Source organism: Macrotis lagotis, chromosome 1 (assembly GCF_037893015.1).
Source record: "Macrotis lagotis isolate mMagLag1 chromosome 1, bilby.v1.9.chrom.fasta, whole genome shotgun sequence".
Classification (NCBI taxonomy): domain Eukaryota; kingdom Metazoa; phylum Chordata; class Mammalia; order Peramelemorphia; family Peramelidae; genus Macrotis; species Macrotis lagotis.
In genome coordinates this window covers 863,101,520-863,120,006 of record NC_133658.1, presented here as the reverse complement: position 1 = coordinate 863,120,006, position 18,487 = coordinate 863,101,520, and the positions used below count along the sequence as shown (strand labels likewise).

Below are 18,487 nucleotides of genomic sequence, written 5' to 3'. Positions count from 1 at the left end.
TCTGGCTTTGTTGACCTCTGTCACCATCATCCATGGGAGCAATGGCTAGTTTGGGGGTGGGGGAAGAAACAGAGATGGGCATGGGACATGGACAGCATCTTCTGGCCTGGTGCCTGCCCCAATGAGGAGCCTCTCACTCAAAAGAGTGGGTCAGGGACAAAGGCCGTGTTCTCAGGCCTCGGAACCCAGGACTGATGCTTTATCAACTGTTTCAAGTCTGGACAAGTCTAGGAATCACCTAGTCCATTCCCTTTTTCTTAAAAAACAAAACCCAACACCCCCACCACCAAACCAGAAAATGAGCCTGGAGAGGGAAAAAGATGTGTTTTCAAGGGTGCCCTGAGCTAGAGGCAGAAAAAGTCAAAATACCTGGAAGGGTTGCCCTTCTCACCTTGCCCTGAGGAGAGCTCCCTGTGCCAACTTTAATCCTAGCTGTCCTTTGAGGGGAAGAGCCTTGCTGGGTTTTAAATTCTCCCTTAATAACTAAACAAATTCCCCATTATTGACCAATGTATTTGGGCCCCACCATTAATTAGCTGTGTGATCCTAGGTGAGTCATTTAACTCCTTGGGGTTCCATTTTTGTCATTCATCAAATGGACCCAATTCTTGCCCTTCCTCTATGGTCTTAAGGACTGAGTGAGGCTATTGAGGGGTTAGAGGGTGAGACAAAGCCCCCTCAAATCCATTTCCTAGGAAGGATAGAGATGACAGTGACTTTCCTTCTGCCCTGGCTGTACCTGGCAGTCAACTGTGTCCCAATGCTTGAGCATCCCTTTAGAAGGACAATAGTCAATCGTATAGAAAATAAAAACTTTATTTTTTTTCAAGTTTATAAGATAGTTCCCATTACATATAACATTATGGTCAAGGAATCTACAGCCACGAATGCCCTCGGTCACATAAATATTCCAAATCCAATGTTTATTTCTGCTTTGAGGCATCTAAAGTCCAGAGGGGAAAATCCAGTTTTGAACAGAATCGGTCCTTAAGAGGATAGTTCTAGTCAGTGCATTTAGGGACTAGCCAAGAAGTTTTGCTTTCCAGTCTTCTTTCTGAGAGGGAGCAAAGAGAGGACTGGACCATTGCTGCTGAGAACACACAGGGTCAGGCCAGGCCAATTTCTCTCCTGTGGCTTGAGACCTCATAGGATTCAAATCTAGTTTCTCTGAATGAATAATGAAACAAGGAATGGTAAGAAATGAAACCTGTTTCAGGAGCTTGGAAGTTCAAAATGGGACTGCCCTTCCCAGAGCCAGCTGTGACCCTCTGCCCATCTTCCCGGAAAGGGGGGCAGTCCTGTTTGTGCATAGTCTGCACCCTGCAGCTCTCGCCAGACATTGGCAGCATCCATATGGTCACTGGCTGGTGGGAGATAGACAGGGATTGGAACAGTATTTCCACTCAAATGCAATCTGCTGCCAACCTAAACCTTCAGTGAACCAGGCCTTGGAGGAAACAGTACCTGCAGTAAAGATGGCAGCTCTGCTCACGGATCCACTCCTGCCCCTTGGCAAAGAATGCAGGAAAAAACCCAATGAAAAAATACACAGAGTGTAGATGAACCCTCAGTGGGCTGATGGGCTGGCCTGGGGGCCATTTTATGGACACGCAGACTTGCCCTGTCAGTGCTCTGGACATGGTGACACTAAGGCACAGTCAGTTCTACATTCGAAAGTGAAGCCTTCCTATGACCCTGGGGATTATCACTGGGGGAATTTGTTGGACCCATTTTACAGGAACCAATGGCAGGTGCAAGTGTTAATCACTTGGCTAATTTCAAGGGGATTGTCTCCAATATAAAAGAATTTCAGGCATGTTTCATGAGGCGACTTTCTTGGAAACTAAAGGATTCATAGCATTCCTCAGCTCCATTTTTATCAGGCTCAGCCCAACATACAGTCCTCTCCATTCCAACGATCCCAAGGGGGTGGGGGGTGGTGTGTATGTGTATGTGTGTGTGTGTGTACACGCACACGCACTGTGGAGGGAGAACACTGAAAACTGGTAAGATTCCTTCTGGCCTCCCCTTGGAGGTGGGGGCCAAGGAGTAACCTGCTTGCCTTCCAGGGTGTTTAACTTGGGAGAGCTTTCTCCCTTGGCAAAGTCAGAGTTCATCTGGAAACAACCTGCAACCAGCAGGAATGGGCTCAGCCCCTGTCCCAGAGGGGAAAAAACCAGGCTTCTAGGCACCCAAGGTCCCAGAAGTGGAGAACTTTCTATGGGGTGACATGTGGGAAGCTGAAGGGTGAAACCCTCGACAATTCTTGCCCAGTCCATGGTACAGCATCCTCCGGCGTAGGATAAGAGAAGCCTGGAGTCAAGAGAGAAGAGAGGCTCATCTTCCTGATGTTGCTCTGCAAGTCAAAGAGGGGTATCGGGAGATCCTTCTGCCAACTCTAAGGAATGAGGAAAGAGCAGTTCCTTGGGCATCAGTGGCCTAAGGTGACCTCAGGCAAGGCCCAGCTCTTCTCTCTGGGAGGCAAAGTACAGTCCTCCTGAAGAGAGGCAGAGCCTTCAGAAGCCCCCAGCCATGGCTTTCTCTGACAAGAGGCCCTGGGTGAGGATGGCTGAGGCTAGAGTTGTTCAGGAGGCAGATGGAGGCTGCTGCCATGGAGAGTGGTCCTCAGGTTTGGCATTTCCCAGGGCCTCCAGACTGACAGAGGGAGCCCCAAAGATGACATTTCAAATGGAGCCAATGGAAAACCAGGTCCCACCAACAGCTCAAAATGCTGCAGCTCCTCTACCATTCAGACCTGGGATTCTCTGCTTAGCCGAGGATAGCAAATGTGAGTTCATGGGAGTCGGGGCTGACACTGGAGAGACCGATTCTTTGCCTCTGGTTCAAGGGTCCACACAGCACCCAGGGCTCAGCAGCATCTTCTACACAGGACAAAGGAGCCTGGGCTATGTCCCCACGGCTGTTGGAGGAAGAGGTGGATCCCTCATAGGTCACAAAGACAGGCTCACCCTAGAGGTGTGGGCAGAGCCTAAAGAGAGGTTGGAGGCCTGGCTTGGAGAACAACTTCAACCTGCCAGCTACAAGAAAAGAGTTGGGGAAGGGGAGAGGGAAAAGGAGCAGGCAGTAGGGCACCATAGTGATGGGAAATGTGCAAAGAGGAACGGGGCCTTCTCTTTGGTTTCTCTGGCCCGGCCCAGCAGCTGAGATGCCTGGAGAACTGAGTGTTGGGGTGGGAGGGGTGGGAGGGGCAGGGAAGGCAGGCGAGGAATCCAAGGTGATTTCACCTAAGTTTGGCAAGGGAGGCACAGGGGACAGAGAACATTTTTTTTTAGACTAGGTGTCACAATGACAGAAGGTCACTTGTGGGGGGGCTTTTTAGTGCAGACACGTGGGTGTCCCCAACACATCTCCCTAAGGGCCAAGTCCTACACTAGGCTCGCCCAGCAGTAAAGACCTCACAGGAGGGGGCAGACCCAAACAAGAGATGGTTCAGAACAGTTTGGGGGAAGGCAGCACTGACCTAAGGGTAGAGAACAGAAAAAGATCCTGGCACACAGGTAATAGAGATCAGAGACAATTCCTATTTTCCAAGAAAATCTGTCCGTCTGCCCCCGACTTTTGATTTAATAAAGAAGGGACAAAGAGAAAATCTGCTTCAGAGACCAGACCCTGACCTATAAAAATAACACATCCATTCACCGGGAATAAATTCAATAGCTAAATAGACTACAAAGGACGGAGATCACAAGAGTTTTCTGCTTCTAACCTATTGACCACAAGTTAATAGCACTGTGTTTTCCCAGCACACACTACATTTGAGCACAACTCTGCCTCAGGGATTTTTTTTCTTTTTAAAAAGAAAACAAAAAGAGAAGAATTAAATCACTGTAGCTACTATGAGACTGCCGTTCTCTCCATCTGTCTCTTCCTTCTGTACCAGGTGCGCCCTGGGATGGATCCCCCTCATGGAGAAAACAAACTGTCCCTTCCTGCTCTGGGCTCCAGCTGGGCTCACATCTTGTCCCAAGGAGAGAAGAGTGCTCCCGTGGGGAGGGAGAAGGGCTCATGGGGCTGCCAGCTCAGCTCCAGCCTTACAGGAAATCCAGTTCCAGGGCTTGGTGGAGCGACACAAGGTCTCCGTGGTTTGTGATCCTCCAGAAAGGCATGTTGTGCTGAAAGAGATGGGGAACCTGGTTATGCAACCCCTCTCCACGAGCTTCATCACTCGGGCTGCTTCCCTTGTATTCTGATGACATTCCTAATTTTCCCAGTCTCCTGCCAGATTTGGACCACAGGTGATGGTGCTGATGGCCTCTTTTCTCCCTAGTTTTAGCAGATCAGATCCATATCCAACCCACCCTCAATAAAGAGACAAAGCAAATCAGATAAATCTGGAAGAATGAAGACAAGAGAAACTTTATTGGGTCCTTTTCTCTGTAAAATGAGGGGCTGCAAATTAAATGATCAGTGTCCTTTCTGGTCCTAATTTCTGACTGTCCCTGATAGATGGGAAACAATTCTGGGAGACAGAGCCAATCCAGAACTTGTTTTGCTTTCCTATATAAGTCTGAAATAGAAACTTTGTTTTCCTTTCGCATTTGGGGGAAAGGAGGAGAAAGAGGTAAATTTCCACTGATGAGAAACTCACTACCTTACATGCCAGTTCTCCTCACTGTTGATAATGGTAACCATCAGAACCAGCAGAGGCAGCTTTCTTGGTCTGCCCCTGGGAAGGAGTCGAGGTCCCTGCTGACACTCAAGGCCTTGGTACTTCCCCCTCCAAGCTGTCCTCAGAAATTGTATTTAGAGCCATCAGCAGGACCCATTCCAACCCATTTTGCTGAGCAATCAGTCCCCCAAAATCTTTCAAGTCCCTCTCAGGAATATGGTTCCTTCTAGAAGACTACATTCCTGGTCATCTTTTTCTAATGCTGAGCACTCCCTTCCTCATACTTCATATCTCAATGTCCATTTTACAGGAAAACCCGGGCTTGGAGAGATTAAGGGACTTGACCCAGGTCACCCAGAATTTTTTTAAAAATTTTTCTTTTATTTTATTTAAGGCAATGGGGTTAGTGACTTGCCCAAGGATAGCTAGGCAATTATGTATCTGAGGGCAGATTTAAACTCAGCTCCTCCTGATTCCAGGGCCAGTGTGTTCTATCCACTGTATCACTGAGCTGCCCCGGTCACCCAGAATTTAAAGTCACAGCACCCTCTGCTCTCACCCAGACTTCTGTCAAAGGACATCACCTTTGCCTTCCTCACCTCACAGGTCTGACAAATGACATGAGAGTAGCCTAAAAGGGATAATGTGTTAAAAGCACGCAAAGGGCCATTGCTATTGGGACTGCATAGCCACGAGATTCAAAGGACCAGCAAAACAAGAATGAGGACAAACAGGTGAAAGGAGGGCATAGGTAGGGAAAGGGCATGGCACCTGTGCTGCTGCCCATGACATGATGGTGCTCACTGGGAGAGCAGCTGCCCTTGGCAGAAGAAAGGGGCAAAGAGAACAGAAACCATTATTCACTTTCTCCCCCACCTAGGAATCCTATGAGGAGGAAGCAGAGAAGGGCAAGGAGAGGTCATGAAGGGGATGATATGGCCAAGCACATGGCCGACAGGGCCCCTCCAATGTCCCCTCCAAGCCTTACCTGAATGCCAGTAAGATCAACAAGAGAGGAGGGGAACCATGGGGCCTCTCAGGAGGTGAATCTCCAGGTCTGGGTCAGAGGGACCATGGAGGTTGTGGACTTCTCCCCCAAGTTACCTGTTTGGCTGCAATTTCCTCATCCCGTCCATCTCCGATCACTACATATGTAACTTTCTTGCCAAATCGAGACACAATTCTCTCAAAGCAGCTTTCCTTACCTAGTGGGGAGAAGGAGAGTTTGGGGTGAGACTTCTGTCTCTCACTTCTGTGGCTGGGAGAGGGACACTTTGCAACCTAGTGCAGCCAAACTTCCCCTGTGGCTTCCTATTGCCACATGGTGACTTCCCCATGGTAACAATCCTGGACCTGAGAGCCCAGGTCTCTCCTGCAGCCTTTGGGCCATGCTCAATTTCTAAATGTATGACTCCTTGACACAACTTCACAGATGTCTGGTGAGGGCTGGTTTGGTTTTGGGTCGAAAGCAACCAGCTGCTTCCCTGCTGGGCCTGAGCTCCCCCAAAGAAGCCCCTCATCTCACCCCCCCCACACACCTACATCAAGTGACTGGCTATTTAGGTTTTCCTATTTTCAGGCAGCACTCCCTCTCCCCTTACACAGGAACAATTAGTTTCTGTTTAAGTCAGTTCCAAGGCAAATGTGCTGAGGGGTGGGTGGGTAGGCAGGCCAGCCTTGACCTCACTGGGGGCCCCATTATCCTCCGATATTCACCTCAGCACTGAGGCCCTGGCCCTGACTGCAAAGCACAGCCTAGCTAAGGAAGTGTCCCACTTCCCATTGGCTTTGTCTCACTTCCTTATGCCAAGGGACAAGAGCAAGTGCTGTATCACCTAAACTTGTCCCCACTAATCCAGGGGGCACATGTCAACCAACAACAAGTTAACATTTCTGATGGGTAGGTTCTAAGAGGTGAAAAAGCTAAGAGTTCCTTCAAGATATACCTTCTCAGGCTGCCATCTTTTATTAAGTGACAGGCCCAGTTTCCCCAATTTATCCTTGTGGGAGATGGAGAAGCAGAGTCTGAAGTCAGAAGACCTGAGTTTAGGTCTTGGCTCCACCACTTAGTAGCTGTGCCACACTGCTTGTCCCTCAATTCCTTTATTTGTCTCCTGCTAAGTAAAATGGCTCATTTATGTTTACCAACAATAATTTAACTGCAACCAAACTAAAGAAATACCTCCCACTTTGAGAATACATAAGAGAAAACATGTGACAACACTGTACAACTGGAAAAAATGAGATTATTGCAATGCCCTCAACTTTCCGGGACCCTCAGGCAGAGGTGTGAAGTCACCCTGCTACCTCCCCAGGTCACAATTATGGCCTAAGAATGAGGATGATGATGCTTTTGATTTCAATAGTGAAATTCAAAGGTCATCTTTAAGGTCATCTGATCATGGATGTAGAAGAAAGAGAGAGAGAGAGAGAGAGAGAGAGAGAGAGAGAGAGAGAGAAGAAAGATGGGAAGAAGGGCCTTGAATGGAATCCGGTTCAACTTCATTTCATAGACTAGAAATCTTGGACCAGACAGATTAGGTGTGCTGCCCTAGGTCACACTGGCAGGAAGTGGAATTGGGTACATCCCCAGTGTACTCTGTGTATAGTACTTTCTACATGGTTATCTCCTTCACTTCTTGGAACAGCCCTGCAAAAGGGACACCATTAACATTAGTAAACTCACTGAACGGATGTGGAAACTGAGGCAAAGAAAAATGAAGTGATTTTCCTCTGGTAATACAGTTACTAGGTGCTGGCTGTGGGATTCAAAGCTAGGCTCTCCCAGCTCTGAGCTCCAAGCTCATATCTTTCTAATATAGAACACTACTTTCCTGATAGAAAGGCAAGCAGGTTTCCTAAAAACAGCATTTGCAATAGACACAGAAAGTCAAGCTCCTAGCTGCTGTTAAAAAAGTCCTTTCTTTGAAACCAAAGTTTCTAAGCCCATGGGGAACAAGCTGGCTCAGTACCTATCTTCGTAGCACTGTAGATGTTCTCAATGGGGAACACTTCTCCCAGGCCATACAGGAGGACCTTAGCCAGAGCAGGCACCAGCTGGGTGGTGGTGATCAAGACATTCACACAATTCTTTCTGGAGAAAGAGAGAGAAAATTCAAGTCAAAAACCAAATATGTAGCCTCATCAAGGTCCTGACAATAGTTGGTGACTTAAGGGGAAACCAGATCCTAGAGCTGAAGTATGGCAGAAGAGACTGCACCCACATACACCTCAAGCAAGAATTTCCTCTACAACATCATCAAAATAATACCATCACACAGCTCTCTGTTGCTTTGGAGTTGATAAAGTGCTTTACTCATGGTACCAGGAAGTGGAGAGTTCACTGTATAAAAGAGAAGAGTCTCAGAGAAGGTGGTTGACTTACCCAAGATTACACAATTTGTAAATGGAAAAGCTGGGATTTAAAGTTGAAAGCCCTGACCTGAATCAAGCTTATCGCTCTTTCTACCCCAGCCCCTAAGACATCCTTGATGTATGATCCCTTGGCCTCCACTTAGGCATGGAGCACCATCCTCTCTGCTGCTGTGAGGTCACTTAGCCCAAGTAAGCACAGACACCTCTATTTATTTGTTTCTTAAAGACTGACCTCAAGCCTGCCTCTTGCTAACTTCAACTCTGGTCCCAGTCTTGTCTAATTCCTTTTCTCTGATGGCTCTTCACTGTCTTCTCCTAAATCTTCTCTATTCCAGAATGAACATCTCCAAGTCTTCTGATCCTTGGTTGGCAGGTTTCTCTCAGCCCCTCACACTCTACTGGCCTACCCAACACACTTGAACTTAGTGTATATTCCAGATCTAACCAGACACAATGTTGCAGAGAACCGTGTCTCCTCCATCCTTCTCAAAGAAGGTTAATACAGAAGCTGACTCAGGTCAGGCCGAGTGTCCACTACCATTTCCTATTTTTACCACATGAACCCCTGAGGCAATGATGCTCCCTTCTGAACTTGGAGAGTTAAGGCAGGTAAGGGTCAGGACCACTAAGGTTTAGCTCCAGGACTGATTAATGGTTGAGCCTTAGTAGCTTCATCTAAAAAGTGGGGATAAAAGAATCCTCACTACCCAACCCACAAAGTTGCTCTGAGGAAACACACCTACGACAAGGAGCAAATACCACCATTATGACTGTTTGATATGTATGGAAGCTTGGTTGCCCAAAAAGAATGCAAAACATTTGTAGGCGGGGGGGGGGGTGTCCTAAGGAATGCATGTACTGCTGTATCCTCCACAGTGTCATGGCTAGGCATCAAACTTGTTAAATTTAATAGAAAAACAAAGAGTGATCCAAAAAAGTTCCCTTCATTGGGGACTCTAACTAGATCAAACTTAATTTGATTTCAAGGGAACATTCTGGTAGTAAAATAAGGCCAGGACATGAGTGTGGATTCTCATGCCTATATGAAGTGGGTGAAGACTGCCAATATTTAATAAAAAATCACCAAAGCATCAGCTGGGGTATGGATGGACACAGTTGCTGTCATTTGCTGTGACCCTGAATTAACAAGTCTCTTTTTATGTATCAGCTTCTTAGGGCAGAATAAGAAATAACAGCTCCCTATCCCACTTCCTGCCCCAAGTTTGCTTCTTCAGACCATGGCCTTCCCCCAGGTCAGCCCACGGCATGTCTACTTCCTCTAGGAAACTGTCCCTCATCCCTCCAGGACTCACAGACTCTTTCTCCTCTCCCCCTCCCTCCCTGACTTCTTAGCCCACCTGAGGAAGGGTGGGAGGGCTTTGCTTTGAGACTATTACTTGTAAAGATTAATTCCATACCTGGACTGGATGAGAAGTAAAGACTTTAGTGCTGTTCCCAGCCAGGAGTCAGTTAAGACTTCGATTTCTGCTCTTAGTCTCTGAAGTGCTTCCTTTCTCTGGGGACTGAGAAGGCCTTTGGAAACAAAACCAGACAAAGCTAATTCCTGACATTATATCTTGGCTGGTATCAGGTATCCCCAACTCAGAAATGCCAGGGACCCACAATGAGACTGTCCTGGTCAATGCCCTCAACTCATATTACATGCTTCTTGTCAAGAGCAGGAGCGAAGCACCCCAAAAAACCAAAGTCTTCCCTTGCAGAGGTAACTTTCTATATGGTGGGGCACTTCAATTTAAGTATTCAATCTAAGTATGCCACTCAACCCTAGGAATTTATTTTTTTCTAATCAGACCTGCTGATTTCCAAATAGTGTTACAAACTTACAGATAGCACAGAATATTAAAGAAATACATTTAAGCATCAAACAGACCATCTAGGAGATGTTTTAGGATATTTTTGCAGAATAGACAGGATGCTTGTGAAATACACTAATCTCTCAGATTTGGGGTGGCTTAGGAAAAGAAGTTACTAGATTGAACTGTAGGGGAACAGGGATAGGAGTTTTTATGCAAAAGCTTATGATGTCTATTTATAAAGTTCATTTTTCTTGGTGCTAAATTCAGGAGGTAATTCATGAAATGGTGACACCCAATTGAGTTCAATGAGCACAGCAGTAGGGGATAAAGACCTAATTCTAGTCCAAGTTATGCCATTAACTTAACTTGTATGACCTTGGGCAAAGCAGTTCCCTTTCCGGGGTCTCCAGATTCTGTGAAACACTGTGTTTTAATAATTTGCTTATGTTTTAAGTATTTCTCATCTCTGATGGTTTTGATTCTTTTAGCTTTAAGACCATATGAATGTTTCATTCTACAGAGTCTGAATAATCTTCAGCGTAAAACTCCTCTCCTCATATTCAACCCCAATTCAATCTGCAATTTTTCAGTTCTCTTTAGTCTCACAATCCTTGCCCTGAGCACCCAGTTCTCCCAAACTTTCTTTTCTGATGGGGTAGAGTGTGACTGATCAGGATGGGGAAGGCAGTTTGCATTTTCAAAGGATTAACTGAGAAAAGAATGGCTACAACCATAGAAGAATTGATAGTAAAATTTCAAATACTTTTGGTACCTGTGTGCAAAAGTGTTTTGGACGACAGGGCTTTCTCAGGCTCTTTGAATCATAATATGTAGGTATCATTACTAAAGTCATTACAGCAGACCTTATTTTTTACTATGTACTGATACCATTGGCCTCTCCTCCTGATTTTCTTCTTCCTTGACTTTCTGAAACCATGTCCTTTCTTAATTCTCTTTTCTTTATCTACTTGATCACTAACTTTCTTATTTTCTTTTCTAAGATCAATATTGCACCCATTTTCCATGGGTAGGTACCAAACTAGAATTTCTGTGATCCTATCAGCTCCTAAGAATTCAATCATAGTCTCCATGTCAATGACTACCAAATCTACCAGTCTACTCCTCACTTCTCTTGAATTTCATTCCTGCAACCAGGGACACTTCAAAATTTAACTCACAACAAAAAGATGTCTCACATCTAAACCTGCCTGTCCTTTGCAGTTCTCTAATTTCCCTGAGAGAATCCTCCATTTTACCAGTCACCCAGGTTCTTAAACTTGGAGTTAATATCAATTTTTTCCTTTCACCTACAACATAAAATCAGCTTTCCAAAACTGTTAGTTCAAACTCTGCTTGTCTCCAACCTCTCCTCTTCTTTCCAACAACAGAGTCACCATTCTAGTTCTCAGGACCCTTGTTGGTCTCCCTGCCTCCAATTTCACAGGCCACAGGTCAGACCATGCCAGTTCCTTGCTCAGTAGTATTCAGTGGTTTCCCACTGTCTCTAGGAATAAAGTAAGCTTCTCAGACAGGCTCTTGCTGTCTGGCTCCATCTTCCCTTTCAGGATTATTATTTCAGTTACTTCTTCAAGAGCTCTTATGCTTAGGTCAAACTGAACTACTAACAATTTCTCAATTGCTATGCTATCTATTAACTCTGTGCATATGCATAGGCAGTTTCCTGTACCTGAAATGAGGTCCCTCCTTACAAGTCCCTCTTAGACTCCACCTCTATCTGTAAGGATCAACCCAAGCTAAGTCTTCTCCCATCTCCCAGATCTCTGATAGTCCTAATCTCCTTTTGTAAATTACTTTGCAGTTCATTGCTTAGCTTATTCTTTGTGGCTCTTGTTTGAAGGTAGGTGCCACCAGCTATACAGCTTTTAGCTTTCTCCATCTGCCTCTGGGCTATTAACTTGTCTCGCCCCCCCACCCTTACAACTTCTTTTTGTGTGCCCCCCCCCCCCCATTAAACTGTAAGCTTTTGGATAGCAGAGATTGTCTTTTCTTTTTTGTTCACCTTGTAATTTGCATCTCCAGTGCTTGGCATAGTACCTGGCACATAAAAAATATTTACTGACTGTGTGGGATTATTTCATTCTTGTCTCTAAATGTGCAAGGCCTGTCAACACATCATAAGCCTTTATTTAACTGAATAATAATACCTCTATTTCCTAACATAAATTGACTGATGAGAGCAAGAGTGAGCTTTTCACATAGGGGAATCAGAGGGGGATGCAGACCTACTATAAGAGCCTCCTTAAGGAACCAGAGAATTACAGAAACCAGCGACTGGCTCCACTGAAAGGGACTCTTTCCCTCCAACAGCTGCCTGTATGGTGAAAGGCAGAAGCAAAGAGACACCCCCCCCCCTCAGCATCCCAAGTCCTTAGGGGCTGTTCTAAGCCCTTCACAGACTGCCCAACCTTGTATCCAGTCTTCTTCTGCCTCCCTGCCCTGGCGGGCCTCTTGGGCATTGTTCACCAGCCTCTCTTCTGACTTAGGGTGTTTTCTTGGGCTGGTCCCCACCTCCCTGCTTCTTTGAGTCTCAGCTCAAATCCCACCTTCTCCAGAAGCCTTTCCTGATCCACTTCAGTCTCATTGTCTTATTCTAGACCCATCTTCTTTGTATATAGTTGCTTGCAGGATGTCTCTTCCATTAGACTGGAGGCTCCTTGAGAGTAAAAGCTGTTTTTTCCCCTTTTTTATTCTCCCCAGGGACAGCACCAAGGAGCTGCTTCATGTTCACTGATTCTTTTAAGATTCCACTGAAATATCACCTCCCAAGATGCTGTCCCTACTGCTCTTCTCTCTCCTCCAGCTTTTCTTCACCAGACCTCCTAGTAGGACACAGCTCTCATGAGTGATTCTATTCTAATGCTTAGTCTAGTTTTTCTTAGCACAGCTACTAGGGCAGGGTGAGATCTCACTCATACTATCTTCCTCAGCGTCCAGCATGGTAGGATGCGTGCATGCATGCGCGTGTGCACACACACACACACACACACACACACATATTATTCAATGCCTATTGAATGAGGGAATCCAGTCAAACACTCATTTGACAAAGGATTGAAATGATGTCTTAAAGGAAATGATTTGCCCAAGGTCACACAATGAATAGAAGCAGAGTCAAATTTGAACAATCTTCTAAATATGTAGGAATGGCAGCTTAATCAACAAACTGCAGACTCAAAAACCTCCTTTTCTTTCTTTTTTATTCTTTTTTTTTAGGTTTTTGCAAGGCAATGGGGTTGAGTGACTTGCCCAAGGCCACACAGCTAGGTAATTATTAAGTGTCTGAGGTTAGATTTGAACTCAGGTCCTCCTGACTCCAGGTTCTGTCCTGACTATCCTGACTCCAGGTGCTCTATCCACTGTGCCACCCCCCAAAGCCTCTTTTTCAAAGACCAGTTGTGGAACCTGCAAAGTTATGTCGATGAGCTGAAAAAGTTACTGAAATATGTGCAAAAAATATCTCCTAGATAGTGTTAGTTGCTGGTGGATATACTCAGAAAATGAAAAGTCAGAGACCAAGGGGCCAGAAGCCTCATAATCACTAATATTTCATTTCAGAGATTTCAAGAGTATTTTGAACAAGATAGTTATAAACACCATTTACAAAATTTATAATAGCCATACAAATTGAAAAGAACTTCTGTAGTATTTATGATGGTAATAAACCATCATACTAAGAGTTTAAAATAAATCATTATACCAAGAGTTAAAAACAAAGAATTTCTATTAAGAGAAACACATTCCAGAGGCTCTGGTCATACCAGAATTACACAGTTAAATAGTTTCTTTTAAAAAAAGGTTTCTTTTGCAAACAAGAAAATGACATTTAGTAACTATGCTTTTTAGAAGAAAAGATAGTAAAAAATGAACAGGTGAGGGGCGGCTAGGTGGTGCAGTGGATAGAGCACTGGTCTTGGAGTCAGGAGGACCTGAGTTCAAATCCAGCCTCAGACACTTAATAATTACCTAGCTGTGTGGCCTTGGGCAAGCCACTTAACCCCATTGCCTTGAAAAATCTAAAAAAAAAATAAAAAAAAAAAAAACAGGTGAAACAGGAAGGCAGGCGAGCCTGCACACTCACCACCCACGTTGCTTTTGTGTTTGTCATAGATCTCCCTCACTTTTCGATAGCGGAAAGCCAGCTTCCTCATCCAGTCCACTCCCCCTTGCACACCCACAGCAGAGCCGTGACTCCCACTACCTCCTGAGCCGCTGAAACCATCCGTTGAGAAACTGTAGTTACTGAACGGTAAAAAATATGAGAGAATAAGAGATTAAAATCCTTCCAACTGGATATCAGACAACTCTACTACCTGGAGATTCCAGATTTTCCTGGCATTTTATTACTAGTTCTAAAGGTTCAATGAATTTTTTCCATGATCTAAATGAACAGTCTAGAGTCTGTTCATTTATAACAAGTCAATGACCTTGACTTTGATACCTGGAAAACTTCTGCAATATCTCATTAAAGGGATGAAGGGGGAACATCTTGAAAGGAATGTGAACAGAGCTTCATTGTGAGCAAGTCATGCCAAACTAACTATGGATCTTTTTGATGGGTTATTGGATTTGATTATGTAATATGTGGAAAAACAGAATGGGGCTTATGGATGAATTCCTTTAAAAAAGCAAACAAAAGAGGAATTTCCAGTCTTATAAAAGGTGAAAAAATGGGATTTGGGAAAGGAAATCTCAAGCAAGAAAAAAGTTAAGCCAAGAGGAGGGAATATCAAAGAGAAAACTACTTCCTCTATGAAGAATGATAAGAAAGCTATTACCTGACTATCTGTCAATTAGCAACTAGAACCAAGTAGATTAGTAGAAGGAAAGAGGCAGAGAACTTTTTGCCAATGAAGGCTGATAGAGGGCAAAACAAAGTACCCTGAGAAGTTAGGTTGTTTCTTTCTAAAGACCCTTGCGTGAGGTAGGTAAGAAAGTCATGTTGAATAAGGTCAGTGTGGCCCAGAGCCTGGGTCACAGCCTGGGATAAAAGCCAGGACTAGACTGACTCTTGGTCCAGACTTAGTCTGGAGTGATTTGAGTGGTGCAGGCTGATTGAAGGGGGCCACTTAATATCTGTAATTTTAAAAATCTATAATTTGACCCTCACTATAGCTCCATTTTTGTCTTTTTCTCTCAAGGGTTCCTGGCATCACCAAAATATAGGGCAGGCCTTACCAGTCAGCCTGAGCTGAGAACACTGCACTGGCCATGCTCAGATTAAGATAATCTAATGTGAAAGTACACTTTCTTCTGACTGACATCTAAAAAATTTGTGATGAAAAAGAAGAAACAAGATCATAGTTTCTCTCTTACCTTAAGTCCTGCCCATTGTCATCAGATGCCACATCTTCTACATGCACTTGGTCACATTCCTGTTAATAAAACAAATCACCAAGTATTTTAGCCTAGTGAGTCAATGTTCTTGTCAGTTGAAATCGTTTCTGAGACAGGCAGAGAACCAGGTTAGTCAAAGTGAACTGTGGCAGTCCATCTGGGATGATAGAAATTCTCCAGCCTTCAGTTTGCCTCTGACCTTTAAGACTCTGCTGCTGCAACTAACTTGAAACCCCGAAGGCACTGGCATGCATCCATGTGCCTCAAGATTCCAAACAGATGGATAGATCCACCACAAACAGCAGAGACCGCCACAAATAAAAAGTGTGCCGTAGCATCTGTGCTTCCCGAGTCAGAAGCCTTTCCTTCCTTGGAGCTCTCCTGGAATCCCATCCATTTGCTCTGTTCTGCACCAGAATTCAGTGTATGCCTCATCCCATTAGGAAACTATAAAGAACTTGAGGGCAAGGCCCATACCCTTATTTTCTATTTCCTGTAATCCTTATTTTACAGAGGTGAACATGTAATAGGCAATTCATAAATGTCTGTTGAACTCATTTGCCCTTTATTTATGATGATTTTGATGAAGGTGGATAGTTTAGCTAGACTGTCTTAGAAGCACTGGAAAAGTCCCTATCAAAGTCCAACCTCTGCATCTGACACAGGAAGAACCTCAAGCTTAGAGAAACTGAGTCAGGGTCATAACAAATAGAAAGCTCAGATAAAGACTCTTGTGGTGATGTGTTAGCATTATTTCCCACTAGCATGTCATACTCAGTATCCAGGAGCAGCTGCTCTTCTCCTCTAGGTCTTTTATAATCTGTCCTGAAGAATGATGTTTAAAAACCCCAACCTACCTCCAAGTCATTGAAAAATAGATGTGTGTCAGCCACCTCAAAAATCATCTCTTCCATGGTTAGACCTGAGCCAATCACAACTGTTGGGTCCTACAAGACAAGAGGTGAACATCTTAACTTTGGCACAACAAGAAGAACTGGAGTTATAGGAGGACATGCTGCAACAATAAATCACTGCAACTTCTTCTCTGAATGATATTAAAGTGTATTATAGGACCTTAAGAAACAAGTAAAGTCTGGTTTTAGCAAGAACTCTATGAAGATCTTAATGCTCTGGTTCTCTCCGTCATTGGGCTTGGTCCCTTACAACAGTTCAGTACAAGTCAATGAATACTGCAGCATGTGAATGTGTAAGTGTATGAATAAATGGATGCATAACCCTGCACTAAAGGGAATGACACCATCTGATTCACGCAGCCTAACGGGTTTCAAACAGCTTTCCTAACCATCATCCCAGTCTAGGTACTGCCAGTATTAATTTCCCCATTTTACAGATGTTGAATCTAAGACTCAAAGAAGAGAAGGGTGTTTACTAACTATTGTTACACTGACTGTTACAGACAAGATGAGGAAATATGAGGAAATCTATCTGTTAACAGATTCCTATTGGTTAATAAATAAATCTGTAGAGAACTGGAACTCTTCACCCTTTTTTTGTCTTGTAGATTTAAAGCCAGGCCATCATTTGGAGGTTCTGCTGACTCAGAAACAAAGGATAGTTCTAGCTCTCTGATATATTCTGGAGTGGAGTAGACCAAAAACTGATTTTGCTAGTGGGGCATAAGCTCTGGCAGTTGAAAAGCCTTCAGGTATGGGCTGAACAATGGACTCTTACCAAAAGGTCTTGCTAAGTTTAATCAGCCACCAGGTGATGAAATTTTTGGTTATATCAACTCTTGAAGACTAAGGAGTGAAAAGGATAGAATTTATGGCAGTAGAAAAACACTTTTAGGAATGAAATCACAGACTTCCTGAAAAGTGAAAGTAGTAATGTTAGCACACTATTTAAGGAAGTGGGTATATAATGAAAACTAATTAAAATGAGATACATTTTGGTCTTTAAAAGGGCAAATTTCAGTTGCATGGAAGATTTACTGATATGGCATACTTCTTTATTCAATAATATTAGATGAGGCATTATTGTAAGCACACTATGTCAGTGTTCAATTCTTTAAAAAATCTGATTTAATTACAGAATAATTGAGATTACAATTACATTGAGATACAACTAGAGTGGGATGATGAGGCTTTTCCCAGGGTGTTAAATTTTAGAGGTTGCCAACAGTATTTGTATTCCTTCATCAGAAAGATACTAGTTAGTCTAGAACTTAATTAGCAAGAAGAATTAACCATTCCAGCTGAATCTACCCCAAACAGGCTCATCCCTACTTCTCTGCAAGAAATATAGGAACCCTCCAGTGACACAAGGTCTATCTCTGCTCTCAAGAGACGATGAAACCTTGAGTTCCTAGGTCTAAGGTCTCTTTTTTTGTTGTTTTGTTTTGTTTTTCCAAGGCAATGAGGGTAAGTGGCTTGCCCAAGGCCACACAGCTACGCAATTATTAAGTATCAGAGGCTGGATTTGAACTCAGGTACTCCTGCTCCACCTAACCACCTTGGTCTAAGATCTCTTAACAATATTTTTGATTTTTCTCTGCTGCAAGTGTAAAAATGGCTAATTATAGCTCTAATAAAATTATTGAGAAGATTAAAATGAATTCTATATAATTTTCTTATTGATCCTATTTATGGTTAGTTGGTTTTATTCTGTAATTGTCTAAGCCTTGATTCTATGCCTCTAAACTGACCTATAATAGGTTAAGTTTAGAAATCCAGTCTTTTTCTAATCACTTTTATTCTTGCCCCAAGGAATTCTGCTAGCCTTGGATGATGTGGCTTGCCTTAAAAGAGTTGTGTGAAATATCTTTATACTACTAAGCTATCCTTTAAGGACATCTCTCTGGTCATCTATATAAATAAGTTTGGGTCACTATCATGCAGGTGGATTAAAACAAAGAATTTTTCTTACTTACAGGAGGGAAGGAAAGGGATGTTGTTAGACCCTCATTTCCAACGGAACATTTCATGCCCCATTCCTTAGCTATGTAACCAGTTATCTTGTCCTCAACTCCATGTCACTCATTCTGCTTTGTTCTCTATTTTGTGCTCTCCTAAATCTATAAAATGGGAACTATCTTTCTGCTCAGGGTCTATGCTTGGAAACTAAGACAGTTATTAACCAATCTTATTCTCAGGTTTTATATCCTGTGAATAAAATATAATCTTGCTTAAAGAAATATAACTTGGGAGCAGCTAGGTGGCGTAGTGGATAAAGCACTGGCCCTGGAGTCAGGAGTACCTGGGTTCAAATCCAGCCTCAGACAGTTAGTAATTACCTAGCTGTGTGGCCTTGGGCAAGCCACTTAACCCTGTTTGCCTTGCAAAAACCTAAA

The 18,487-nt window shown here is 43.8% G+C and overlaps 1 protein-coding gene across 9 annotated transcripts in view; it reads right to left on the bottom strand.

Annotated features, from left to right (window-relative positions):
* Positions 1–798: 798 nt before the first annotated feature.
* Positions 799–18,487, bottom strand: part of EYA3 (EYA transcriptional coactivator and phosphatase 3) — a 121,260-nt gene continuing 103,571 nt past the window's right edge. For 8 of the 9 annotated variants that reach the window (XM_074217959.1, XM_074217953.1, XM_074217951.1 and 5 more), the window contains 7 exons: positions 16,035–16,124; positions 15,157–15,215; positions 13,922–14,082; positions 9,424–9,538; positions 7,603–7,724; positions 5,735–5,835; positions 799–4,133 (listed from right to left, as the gene is read on the bottom strand). In XM_074217959.1, the coding sequence (XP_074074060.1) occupies positions 4,053–4,133; positions 5,735–5,835; positions 7,603–7,724; positions 9,424–9,538; positions 13,922–14,082; positions 15,157–15,215; positions 16,035–16,124 (729 nt within the window). In that variant the 3' untranslated portion in view covers positions 799–4,052. Of the gene's footprint in view, positions 4,134–5,734; positions 5,836–7,602; positions 7,725–9,423; positions 9,539–13,921; positions 14,083–15,156; positions 15,216–16,034; positions 16,125–18,487 lie in introns of those variants that run through there. The other variant, XM_074217958.1, reaches the window with a different exon arrangement.